Source organism: Seriola aureovittata, chromosome 8 (assembly GCF_021018895.1).
Source record: "Seriola aureovittata isolate HTS-2021-v1 ecotype China chromosome 8, ASM2101889v1, whole genome shotgun sequence".
Classification (NCBI taxonomy): Eukaryota; Metazoa; Chordata; class Actinopteri; order Carangiformes; family Carangidae; genus Seriola; species Seriola aureovittata.
Window position 1 is genome coordinate 17867396 of NC_079371.1, and position 12459 is coordinate 17879854.

The window sequence follows — 12459 nt, forward strand, 5'->3', positions numbered from 1 at the left end:
GTAATTATCATAGAAATATTTAATCCAATGTGACCATTTGCTATTGCCTTTGTTTTACAAGAGAATAGTTTAATGTTTTAAAAACACACTGGACTACAAATGGACTCAAAATTGGATTAAATATTCTAAAATAATGACATAATTTGAATGATAATACTTATGAAATATATTAGTTGCTGCAATTTATGTGACATAGATAACTGGATGCTACTGAATAAATTCCAGGTATGGTTATGTAGCCTACATAAAACAGATGATTTTGTAAAATGCCGACTGGCGATTTAAGCAGACTGGTGTGCCTGTACTTTACAGATATTTGTCCTACAGCCTGGATTCTGCAGAAGGTAAGAGTATTTGCATTTACAACCGCATCGTGACGCTACAGCTGAACAGCGGCACACTGTCCCAAACAAACATCCTTTTTCTAATACTCTTCTTAGAGGACTACTTGCCTTGCTTTGCCCTGAGCTGAGTCTTTCAGGCAGCCCCACTTATAGGGCTGCGTTCGGCTCACCTCGCCTCCTCCGTTACGATTGGTAGCCGTACACTCAAACCATTTAGATCGTGTAGTGGGCCATGGTTAGTGCGGCGCTGTGTCTACCTGGGAGGTTAAACTCAGGGAAAAACGTGTGTATATTCTCAGTTTCCGGAACATCATTGTAGCCTTCCCAAAAGAAAGAAAATGGAATCCTGAAATCGCACTTAGCTAAACAACCAAGCGTTTTTCAGAGGATATTTGAAGAACAAGAGGGCAGTGCGATTACATTGCTACAAGCATCAGTGAACAGGTAAAATATCAGCGATTTGGTGACGGATGTGTATTCACTGTGATTAGGTTTATTTTCATTAGCTAGCTAATTTTAGCTTGTTTGCTCTGGTTAGGTTCTGGTTGTGAACGTCATTGATTGACGTCGTTTACTTAGTTAGCTTGCGGTGATGCTAACAGTAGCGTCAATGTATTTTTAATGACACCCTCGTGTTTTGTTTGAATTTTCAGTAACAGTAAACAAAGAAAATGTCCGATATACGCACTGTTTCCTGAAATTAACGACATTTCGGTAAATAAGTATTTACGTGAAGTTAATGCAACGGAGGACACGTCTCACGAAGTTACTGGCTAAGTTAGCGTTAGCTACTGTTGGATTTCTCGTTGGTAGTGAATGCAGCTAGCCACTCGGCTAGTTAACATGAAAGCTAACAAGCTTTAGCGTAGTGAAAGCTCCACATAACTGGGGTTATTTGGCCATCTAAGAACATCGTTTCGCGATAGAAATGGTATCACACTCACCACAAAGTCGCTCATCTGTTTAATGTTATCACAAACATAGTAGTTTCTCATTAAAAGCTAGCAGTTGTTGAAGTTGACAGTGTTAGCGTCCGTGTACGATGCTAATAGCTATCTAGCTAGCGTAAGCTAAGCTAGATGATGCCATTTTGTTTTTATCTCGACTTTGACCAACATACTGCTTTCCTGTGGGAATTACAAAACACACAACCCATTAATCAGTGTACTTATATTATAGATATTAAACAGTCACATTTTCTTATATGTTCAGGAAAAGTGCGTTGTACGTTACGGTAAACGCAGCGACTGAGCTAGCTGGTGCTGCGTGAGTAGTAGGTTGTCAGTCTGTCTTGCAACCAGTGGATGCAAACCATGTTAACATTAGGCACTGAGTCAATGTATCTCTCAGATGTTGAGCGTGTTTCATTGTGATGCTGTATTTTGATCCGAGTTTTCTCTTGATGATTATTTCCCTGGTTGATAGTAATGCACTGATGTAGCCATTGCATTCATAGACTAGAATAGACTGGAAATACTTAAAATTGCCAAATAAGACGTTTTCAGGTGCCCCAGTAGTGAATCCCTTTTGTAAAATCCTGTTATACATTTGAGGAGTCTTACTACCTTAACTCCTCTACAATAGATGTAAAGTCAACTAGCTGGGCAAACCATCTGTTCTTGATAAACAGCTAAACTTTTTTTTCTTGCAGCAGCAACTGGATCTTGCTGAGGATTGGAGAACACCCCTCAACCCCCCTCCCTTCTGAACCATGGAAGGGTCTGACAGTCTAGACCAGAGTGGCAGTGACCAGCCAGAGTCACAACGCAGGAGGCAGCTGGACCGGCTGGATAGGGAGGAGGCCTTCTACCAGTTTGTCAACAATCTCAGTGATGAAGACTATCGTCTCATGAGAGACAACAATCTCTTAGGCACTCCAGGTAATAAACCTGTTATCTAATTACACTATTCTTTATTCTTGTAAAGATAATCTGTGACTGTGGAAACATTAACATTTGTATGAATTTAAGCTGCTCACAGGGGAATTAGTTTTATTATAAAACACGTAAGACTAGTTATCAGTACTTGGTACACTTCAGGTATTCAGTGTGAATTAAAATGACACCAAGTGAGGTCAAACAGATGCCTGTCAGAAAGATGAGCAAGTGTTCCTACAAAGCTTGTGTGGACAAAGGATTCAGTCATTTTGAGTTTTGCTTTTTTTTTTTTAACAATGAAATCCTCGTTAACTTTTAATGTCTCTCCCTTTCTATGCTTAGTCTTAGTCCTCTTTCTCAAAGTTTCAAACTGCTGCTAGAAAGATTTTTTTAAAAGTTCAAATATAGGTTTAGACAAACTTAAATCATAACATTTATTATTACGTTAATACCCTGTGGCTTTTATGTGCAATGTATGTCTGGTGCTTCACATTAAACGTCATCTTGCAGAGCAAATAAATAAGCTACAGTGCCTCTTGAAAGAAGTAGTGATTCAGACCAGTCACATCTGGTCTAGAAAATGTGAACATTCTCCTTTTACTTAATGAGTAACTAAACCAGATTATCTGTCATGTTGTGCTGTGATGTCACACAAACTATACTGCAACCCAACTGCTCAAGTGTTTTAAGTTGATAAAGTATAAAGTTTATATTTGAATATTAGATTTTTAAATTACTTTTTTTTTGGGCCCGAATATTAGATTTTTAAATATTTTTGGTGTAGAGGTCTTTCAAATATACATACATACACACACACACACACACACACACACACAAATATTAACTTAGTGTTGGTATTCCTTCGAAATACTACTGCTACTGTTTTAAAAATTTCTATAATAGGCTAATGGTGCATAGCCCTACAAAAAAGTGCCCAAGACATGTTGCACTATTGAAATCAACATTATATCTTCTCATGATCTATTCGTAAAATCAGTATCCTCCTCTGTCCCCACAAATTTCCTACTTGCCCGGTAAAAAGAGAAGTTATAATAAAAGTTAAACTTAGACCTCTAGTTTTGGATTTGTTAGTCTGCTCGAAATGCAACAGCCTACGGATTACTGAAGACGCCCAATCCATTTCTGTCCCAGGACAGTGGGAGGGGGAATGTAAGTTTGGAACGTCCTTTAGTGAAGTACCCTGCAAGGAGAGGGCATTGTTTGGACAGTGGCATGCCCTGGTAAGTCTGGATGTTTTCAATATTGTCCTGTTGATGTGTTTAAAGACAACCAAACAGATCTATGGGCCAATATCGTACAGAAATTAGAACTAGTTCTCTAGCTGCCAGATATGTAGCTATAACAGCGTGTTTCTCTACAAATGTTTCCTCTTTCTGTGCATTAACCTTGTGTTCTTGTTGGGAGTTAAACTGCCAGTTCCTCCCAGCCAACTGCAATGTCTCTCCCCCTCTTATGCTGGTGGTCAGACTTCTGAATAGGGAGTAAACACTTAATCTTCAGGAAAGGAATGTAATAATTGCCAAAAGTATTTTTTTTTTCCTTTTTTTAATATCATACTTTTGTTCTATTTTGTAATCACTCTTGCAGGGGAGGTAACAGAGGACGAACTGTTTAATAGACTTCAGCAAATCAAAGATGGTCCAGAACAGCAGAATAACACACCCAGTGCTGAAACTGGAGAAGATCCAGTTGGTAAGTTTTCCATTTCTTTTCTTCTTTGACCGTTTCACTGTCAAATTCAGATATGATTTGTCACGTGTTAACTCTGCTGATTTTCAGTACAACCAGAAAGCTCTGAGGATCCTGCCAGTGGGGATAGTCTCCTGGATTGGCTGAACACAGTGAGGCGCACAGGCAACACAACCAGAACTGGTCATCGTGGAAACCAGTCATGGCGGGCAGTCAGCCAGACTAACCCAAACAGTGGCGATTTTCGCTTCAGCCTTGAAATCAGTGTGAACCGTAACCTTGCTGAGCAGCAGGCGGCTGCTGAAGGGGAGCAGGAGTCTCCAGAGGAGTCTCCAGAGGGACAAGAAGTGGGGGCAAATGCTGAACCGCAGGTCCCCATGGAGACAGAAGTGGTTGAAGAACCAGTTGTAGAGGAGCTGGCTGTCATAGTGGAACCAGAACCAGAACTAGAAGAGGTTGTTTCACAAGAGATTTTAGGAGAACCTCCCAGCTCGCCTGCTGCCCCACCAGTACAACCCCCACTTTCTCCGTCTCCACGCAGAGGACAAAGGAGAGCCCGGAGTCGCAGTCCGGAACCACGCAGGACCAGGGCCCGTACAGCAAGGAGCCGCTCTCCTCTCAGCTTGGATCAGCTGGATGGTCTTGCTAATCTACGTCAGGCTCACAGTTCTCAAGGCCCTAACACTGCCACCAGTGCGCCCCCTGTGCCTCAAGTGGAGGGCAGTTCACGGACTCGACAACATGTTCTTTCCAGGCAAAGCACTGCTGACAGTGATGTTCAGCCACCTAGGGCTGTTGCAGAATTGGTCCCAGAGGCCCAAAATGTTGAATCTCAGGAAGGAGAAGCTGCTGGGGGAGAAGGGGGTGGAGAAGGGGGGGCAGCAGGGCGCCGTCCCCCTACTATTATGCTTGATCTCCAGGTGCGTCGTGTGCGTCCAGGTGAATATCGGCAAAGAGACAGCATTGCCAGCCGCACCCGCTCGCGCTCCCAGAACTCAAACAACACATTTCTTTATGAGAGTGAGCGTGGTGGATTTCGTAGGACTTTTTCACGCTCTGAGCGTGCTGGTGTGAGGACCTACGTCAGCACTATTCGCATCCCTATTCGAAGAATCTCTGATGCAGGTTTAGGAGAGGCAACCTCAATGGCTCTCCAATCTATGATTAGGCAGATTATGACTGGTTTTGGTGAACTTGGCTACCTCATGGATTCAGACTCTGATTCTTCAGATTCAAACCGTGGAGCCAACACACCTTCAGATCTGGGTGAAGCCCTCAACAACCCGGATGCTACTCCTGCTGCTGCTCCTGCTGCTGATGTTGATGAACCACCTGTGGCTGCTGGAGTCAGAGCAAGGACAGTTGAGACTGATACGGTTGAGGGCCTTGCCACTGTTCCACCTGCTTCTGGTGGCAGAGCTCGACCGAGACCACCTATCAGCCTAGAGGAGCCCAGCTCATTGCCCTTCCTACGGCTCGCCCACTTCTTCCTCCTAAATGATGACGATGAAGACCAGCCCCAAGGACTGACAAAAGAGCAGATTGACAACCTCTCCATGCGCAACTTTGGTGAGAGTGATGCCTTGAAGACTTGCAGTGTCTGCATAACAGAGTATGCAGAAGGTAACAAGCTGCGTAAGCTGCCCTGTTCTCATGAGTACCATGTGCACTGCATCGATCGCTGGCTGTCTGAAAACTCCACTTGCCCCATCTGCCGCAGGGCTGTCCTGGTATCGGCCAATCGAGAAAGTGTGGTTTAGTTCATTACAGACTGCAGGCCTTTTGTCTCAACCTAAATCTAATATTCCAAGTCCATGAGAGGCTTTTGAGGAAATGTGTCTCCACTGTTGAATTGTATTTCTTTCATACCATTTGTGAGTTTGATCATAATGCAGTTGCAGGTTTGATATGGGGTGCTCCATACAGTGACATTGGGACATATTCACTCTAGTAAGACATTTATTAATGCAGTCCAAAGTTAGACACAAGCAATGCATGCTGTTTAAATCAACCTGTAGTGACCAAGCAGTTTTTTGCACTGCGTCAAGCCATGTGCACAAGCAGATCTGTATCTAATAAAGAATCACCGGGTTATAAATACTGCACACCTGCAGGTAGTTCAGGCACTTCAAATCTCCTCTTTTGTATTAGCTCCTCAATGGCGCCTTTATATACTATAAGTGGGGTGTTGGTACAATTCTTAGTTACACCAATTCAAAGTATTAGCTGTAAATAAGCTTGTAAAAATAATTTTGAATCATACTATTTGTATCATTGAATTGGTTTTGGACTGTAAATGATGTCATGAACATTAGGGTAGTGTTGGCCACAGTTACTCTATCATAGCATCTCTAAATTTGGTGTTAAACAAATAGGTGGTATCAGTGTACACAGCAGAATTAGAGATTGTGATGTCCACAGGATGTAGGACATTAATTGGTTTGTCATTTACAGTGTGACTTGTACTCTCCTTTTTTGTTTACCTGAAAGAAAGAAAGACAGAAACAAACAAACTACTATTTTGGAGTGGCATATACCATGTGAATTCTCAGTGTGCTGAAAAAAAGAAAGAATGATGTACAGTAATAAGGGAAAGAGAAATTCAGCAAGGTTACTTTTGCAAAGCACAAGTTTATTTTGGACTCATGACATCTTTATTTTCTTGATCATTAAAATGATTGAGTAGTATTCATACCAGAAATTAGGGATGTCTTAATATTGGTAGTAGATTTTGGAGTTGAGATCAAGTTGTTGGCATGTGAATTTCCCCACCTCGAAAATACTATACTAACAGGCATGACATTTCAGACATTTAAATATAGAAGCCTTTTCTTTTTCCCCCCTCACATGTAAAAGGACATTTACTTTTTAATGTATAAACGATTTCACAATCATTTTGTGCTAACATCCTTTCGCTAGTGGTCTGATTCATAATTTTGCCACTAACATAATGGATCATCTTTATTAATTGACTGATTAATTAGGTTCTCTAAGCTGGTATTGGCATAGTGTGAAATGACCAGAAAAAAACTAAATTGGAATGTGGCCTTCTCAACCTCACCTCAATATACAAGAGACAAGTTATTAATCCAAAGGTTCGGGTGTCGGACATTTACCAAGTCTGAAATAAGTCACATAATTGTCCTGTCGCCTCAGTAAGGCTCCAGAAGAAAGTTAGGATGCCCACCCACTGTGCTCTCTCTCTGTCTCACGAGCAGATGCTCCATATCAGTGTGCAATACATGCAAAAGTGAAAGTACGGCAATACAAACCACGATATAAATGTATGCTATTCTTAAAAAACTGTTGTTAATGGCTAAAATCTTAAATGAAGACTTATTATGTTTTAAAATGTGTTGAAGTTCATTTTATTTTATTTAGAAGTTCTGTAGATTTTAATAGCACTGTTGATGAACAGGAACACTGGCTGAGGGAAGAAAAGGGCATCGCTATTAATGCCATCCTGTCATGTTTCTTGTTTCACTGTTTTGATGTCTTTATCACAATTATTACTGCCCTTCTAGGGAAGTTTGAATGCAAGACGTTGTCATTGTTGAAAACCATAAACATGTAAATGAAATGTATGTTCCCTCTTAGGCCATGCTTTAGTTTTGGCCTTGTTCTGTGACCCACCCAGTGCAGTATGTTAACTGGGTGTTAAATGAAACTAACCGCTGAATTAAAGTTGTTATGCTACAAAATGCATTGCCGTCATGCATTCTGTATGCTGACTGCGCTGTTTAATCATTTTATACTGCATCCCAAGGCACACCCTAGGAGTTCTTCTAGCTTATCTTAATTTGCTCTTATTTCCATTTTTATCTTTGATGTGAATGTTTTTTTGATATTTCTTTCCTGCCAGTTCTTATTTGGGTTTTTGTTTTTCATTTATCATATGATCCTTTAAAGCTGATCCTAACAACTTTGGATGATGAGCATGGGGATGGTGTGAAGAGCAAGTAGAAGATGTGTCTGTGTTCCCTTCCTACCAGTGTTGTTAAATCACACTCATTCGCTCACTCACTCATAGTCTGTATCACTGAATATAAAATACGCTCAGTGCCCACTTTATTAGGTATCCAACAATACAGCATCTCTGCTATAACGCCTACCTCACTGAGTTTATATTTTTTTCAGGTTTCAATTAGAAATGTATAAATTCAATTATATATTTATTACAGAGACTGTGCAGTCCAGTACAACACCATCACTAACTGTGACCTAAATACTAAAAAAGTTTTTTTGTTGACTGTCAAAAAAGACTGCAAGAGATGGATCTTAAAGTGGCAGAAAGGTTGTTCTGGATGTCATTAGGCTGCACAGGTGAACATGATGCAGTGGCCACTGAGTGTATGTGTAATCACATATGCATTTGACCGTGTTATGGTTGTTACTAGCACCCCTACAGGCAGGAATTGTCAAAATCCTCATTCATTTCTAGGTGACAGACAAAAAATGCCTCAATGTACGTGAACTTTGAAACTAATGCTACAGTCACAGATTCCTGAGGGAGTGTTATTTTTGATCTGGGTATAACAAGCTACATGCAGTCAGTTTTGTCTGGTACAGACCATAGACTGTATATGAAAAGGTGCAGACATTGGTGAAGCCTGGTAGAAAGCAGTTCACAGCGGAGGAACACGGAAGTGTCGGTGTCAAACCACAGTGAGGATGGCGCTGCGGGCTGTTGGGAGTTGTTTGTCGCATTTTCAGAGGAACTGTTTCAAGGTAATTTATATCATTATCTGCTACTTTAGAGAACCGCCAACACTGCATCTGTTATGGTTGTTTCCTTAGTTACTCAGGACTGAAACAGGCTTAGACTTTCGAAACGTTTCGAAATACTGCAAATAGCTAAATTACCCATTTGAGGGACGGGCTCATTTGATTTGACTCTCAGCTTACATTTGTAGACTAAATACAGTGTATTAGTTTGCTACATCGCTGCCCGGCTACATAAATGTTTTGCTGGTGTTACTACACTGTCCTTTCAGGTGCTTTCAGTATGCAGTACACAGTGACCACCAGGGGGCGCGGTTGGCACTGGAATAAATTGCTATCCCTTGTGTTAAATTCGTCAACACCAATTAAGCTAATTAAATACATTTATTCCTCTCACCTCTTTCAGATTGTCTCCTTTCAAACACGAGGGGATGTCAGATTCAAAAGAAGCTGCCCAGTTGAAGTGAGCCATCTGGACCATTTGGTTATCACTGTGAAAAGTGTACCAGACACCATCAACTTTTACACCTCAGTCCTTGGCATGGAGGTTGTCACTTTCAAGGTATTCCTTCATTCGATTAATTCAGATGTATTTATTGAGAATATCAGATGTGCAGATAGTGTAAATATAGGCCTCGTTGCCTTTGCTTTTCCCACTCATGTACAATGATATTTACTTTTGTCCTGACACCCATTAGCCGCTGGTCTGTTACAGATTGTATTTAATTACTGACTGATGAGTGAGGTTCTCAAGCTGGTATTTGCATAGAGTGAAAATGTACAGACATGGACTTAAAATTAAATGTGGACTTTTCCTAACAACTCAAGCCAGAATATATCTATTTACCTGCAGCTTCATCTCAATGTACACATGACAGCTTAAGTTTTTAATTCAAAGGTTCAGCTGTCGGACATTTACCAAGTCTGAAAAAATTCTCATCATTGTCCTTCTGTCTCAGTAAGGCTTCAATAGAAAGTCAGGATGGCCGCCTGCCTCATGAGCAGATGATCCATATCAGGGTGCAATATAAACCATGATATAATAATGCTTAAATTAATGCTCAGAAGCATTTTATAAAACAATAATAATATTATACAGATGCATTACTTATACAGGGATCAAGGAAAAAGAAATACTCTTGTGCTTTTGGTGTAAGAGAGAATCCACTAGATGGCAGGCTTTGATCAAAAGTCAGCCACTCAGTCACTCATGAGGGACCTTGAACATTCAAACACTTCTTAACACCCATTCATGTCATTTCTGCATCATGTAGGGAAACCGTAAGGCTCTGGGTTTTGGGCAGCAGAAGTTTAACCTTCACCAGCTGGGTCAGGAGTTTGAGCCAAAAGCCAAGTATCCAACCTCTGGATCTGCAGATCTGTGCCTTATAACCAAAACCCCTCTGGCTACAGTAGCTGAACATCTGAAGGTACCTCAGCCAACATTACAGACTGTCTTGAATAACTAATGTCTCTCTTAATCCTGTAAGGTGGCTGCACCATTTTAAAACCACTTGACCTCTATTCGACTTTGTATGTCACATTTGTTTAGGTGCCACTGCAATGTTCAGTCTCAGTTTCTGCTCTATCTCCTCTTCTGCAGGATTGTGGAGTCAAGATAGAAGAGGGTCCAGTGCAGAGGACTGGGGCTGTGGGGACCATCACCTCACTGTACTTCAGAGATCCAGACAACAATCTCATTGAAGTGTCGAACTACAACCAGTCAACATCAGAGGGGTCTTCCTGAGACCTCTTCGGCCTTATTTGTGAACACATGAAAATACATCCAAACTCTGCACCAACTCTGTCCGTCACGCCTACTTTGCACAATTACTGTTTCAGCTATGAGGCTTTGAGACTAAAATGACTGTAGTTCAAACACTAGATTTAGACTGGCCTAGATAACATCGGTTGGCTGTGGAAAGACGCATTTCCTGTGTAGTTCTGCTGACTATTAGTTGCTATTTTAATTATGTGTGGAAAAGGGCTGTTTTGTTTTTTATAATACCATGAAAGGTGAAAAAGTCAACACCTGACAAAGTTTAGTTATATAAACAAAGGGTTACACATGAGGATTTTTCTCTCTGTGCAACCAAAAAGTAATAAAAGGTTCTTCCTTGTTCTTGTTGCAGAATAACTTGCCCATTTGAATGAAAAACAAAACAAAACAATTTTCCATTGCTTGTGATTCATAATGTTTTACTGAAATAATATGAATGTTACTTAATAATCAAAATAAACACAATTTTCCAATTTGCTGTATATTACAACAGCTGTACTGATGTGCTGGGTGTAAATCTACAAGCTGCCGTGGAGTTTAATGCAGAGACAGTGATGGCAAAAATCGTCAAACCTACATGTTTTTGACATTCAAAAAACGCAAGACAGAGACAAACAAGACTGTTAAAAGACTGAGTAAGTACATGAGTAAGCATTGTGCAGCAAACACACAATTTGTTTGTTGGTCAGCTGGTTAACACTTCATGCAATATAACTACTGTGAAATTCAATGTTACTCCCTCAAAAGTTGAATTTACAATTATTTACACACTATACTTTTAAAGGTCATTGCTTGCAGTTTGAATAAAATAAAACTTAATCACATAGCTTCTCACCTTGGATTTGCTGGTTGCATGTACACTATGTGTGATGAAACTAAATTTGAAAAGAGTCTTGAAAGATTTTGATCCAACAAAGATTCAATTCGGATTTAAACTGATTCTAATAGTTAAAACAGAGGGTTGAGATAAATGGTGTGAAAATGCTCTTCTTGCCAAAAGATAATTAGTTTTCATATCAGGCACTGTGCACCGAATCTCTATTATTTGGCACCTTTGCTTGCATATGTTTCAGCATGATGATTTTCAGCAAAATGGAAATCCCCAGTGCTCAATATTACATCATGTATGTTGTTCAGCAGTAATGTTTTAACTCTGCCTCAGTGAAAACAGGGGTAGAGAAATATCACAGTTACTGATGTGGCAAAAGAAAGGAGGACCCAGACACGCAGGACCAAATTGGAGTCTTTAATGGCAATGACAACTAAGGCTTATAGGCTATATTTTGGGATAACGCAATGGGCTTACCGATGATGTAATGAAGAAAAATCATGTGCAGACCTTGTTTAGCAATGTGGAAATAACAGAATGTGGGTAACTGATCAAACGAAAGGTGAACGAGAGTAACTTACCTGCCTCTAATTGAAGTCTTATATGTAAGAAAGACATATTCCTCAACATCAACAGTTCACTTCAGGTTTTAATCACATTTGCTTTACAAGCTTATTGATGAACTGCCTGTTCTGAACAGTCAACAGACTAAAGTCCAACAGCAGAGCAACTATGCTCACAGGAAGACTAAAGTGCCTCCTTGCTGGCATTTGAAGGAAGGAACACACTTACAAAGACTTTGGAGTCTAATGAATTTATCGGATCATTTAAGGCCAAGCCAGACTGTTGTGCTCTATAAACTGTCAACTTGCACAGACAGGCTGTGTCCCAACAATGTTTTCGTGTAGGCCTATGAGTCCTGCTTAATCAACCAGATTAATTTCTAGTCTTGTCTACTTGCTATCTATTTTATGGCTAATTTGGTTATTTGAAAAGCCTATGTAAATACTGCTACACTTAGAAATCCCAAGTATTTGTATTTTGTTTGGAGGTTCCAAATGACATACCATGCTATCACCTTTCTTATCATGGTTAGCATGTAAATACAAAGATGTGGATCAAGACTTTGGTCTGGAACTTGTTTCCGTGTTTCCGTGTTCGCTGGGTGGTGATAATGTTGCACACAGAACAATACAA

At 40.4% G+C, this 12459-nt stretch overlaps 2 protein-coding genes across 5 annotated transcripts; both read left to right on the top strand.

Moving 5' to 3' along the window:
- Nucleotides 1-568: 568 nt before the first annotated feature.
- Nucleotides 569-7634, top strand: rlim (ring finger protein, LIM domain interacting). 4 transcript variants are annotated; one of them, XM_056382244.1, is made up of 4 exons: nt 569-788; nt 1996-2224; nt 3830-3934; nt 4022-7634. In XM_056382244.1, the coding sequence occupies exons 2-4, from the start codon at nt 2056-2058 to the stop codon at nt 5689-5691; spliced, it is 1944 nt and encodes a 647-aa protein (XP_056238219.1). In that variant the 5' UTR covers nt 569-788; nt 1996-2055; the 3' UTR covers nt 5692-7634. The 4 variants fall into 4 exon arrangements, with proteins under 4 accessions (XP_056238219.1, XP_056238220.1, XP_056238222.1 ...); XM_056382245.1 differs by having other exon boundaries at nt 1999-2224; XM_056382247.1 differs by lacking the exon at nt 569-788 and adding an exon at nt 932-1058 and having other exon boundaries at nt 1999-2224.
- A 733-nt stretch (nt 7635-8367) lies between these two features.
- glod5 (glyoxalase domain containing 5) lies at nt 8368-11267 on the top strand. Its single transcript, XM_056382249.1, has 4 exons — nt 8368-8659; nt 9060-9215; nt 9928-10083; nt 10257-11267. The coding sequence occupies exons 1-4, from the start codon at nt 8603-8605 to the stop codon at nt 10398-10400; spliced, it is 513 nt and encodes a 170-aa protein (XP_056238224.1). The 5' UTR covers nt 8368-8602; the 3' UTR covers nt 10401-11267.
- The last annotated feature ends 1192 nt before the right edge of the window (nt 11268-12459 follow it).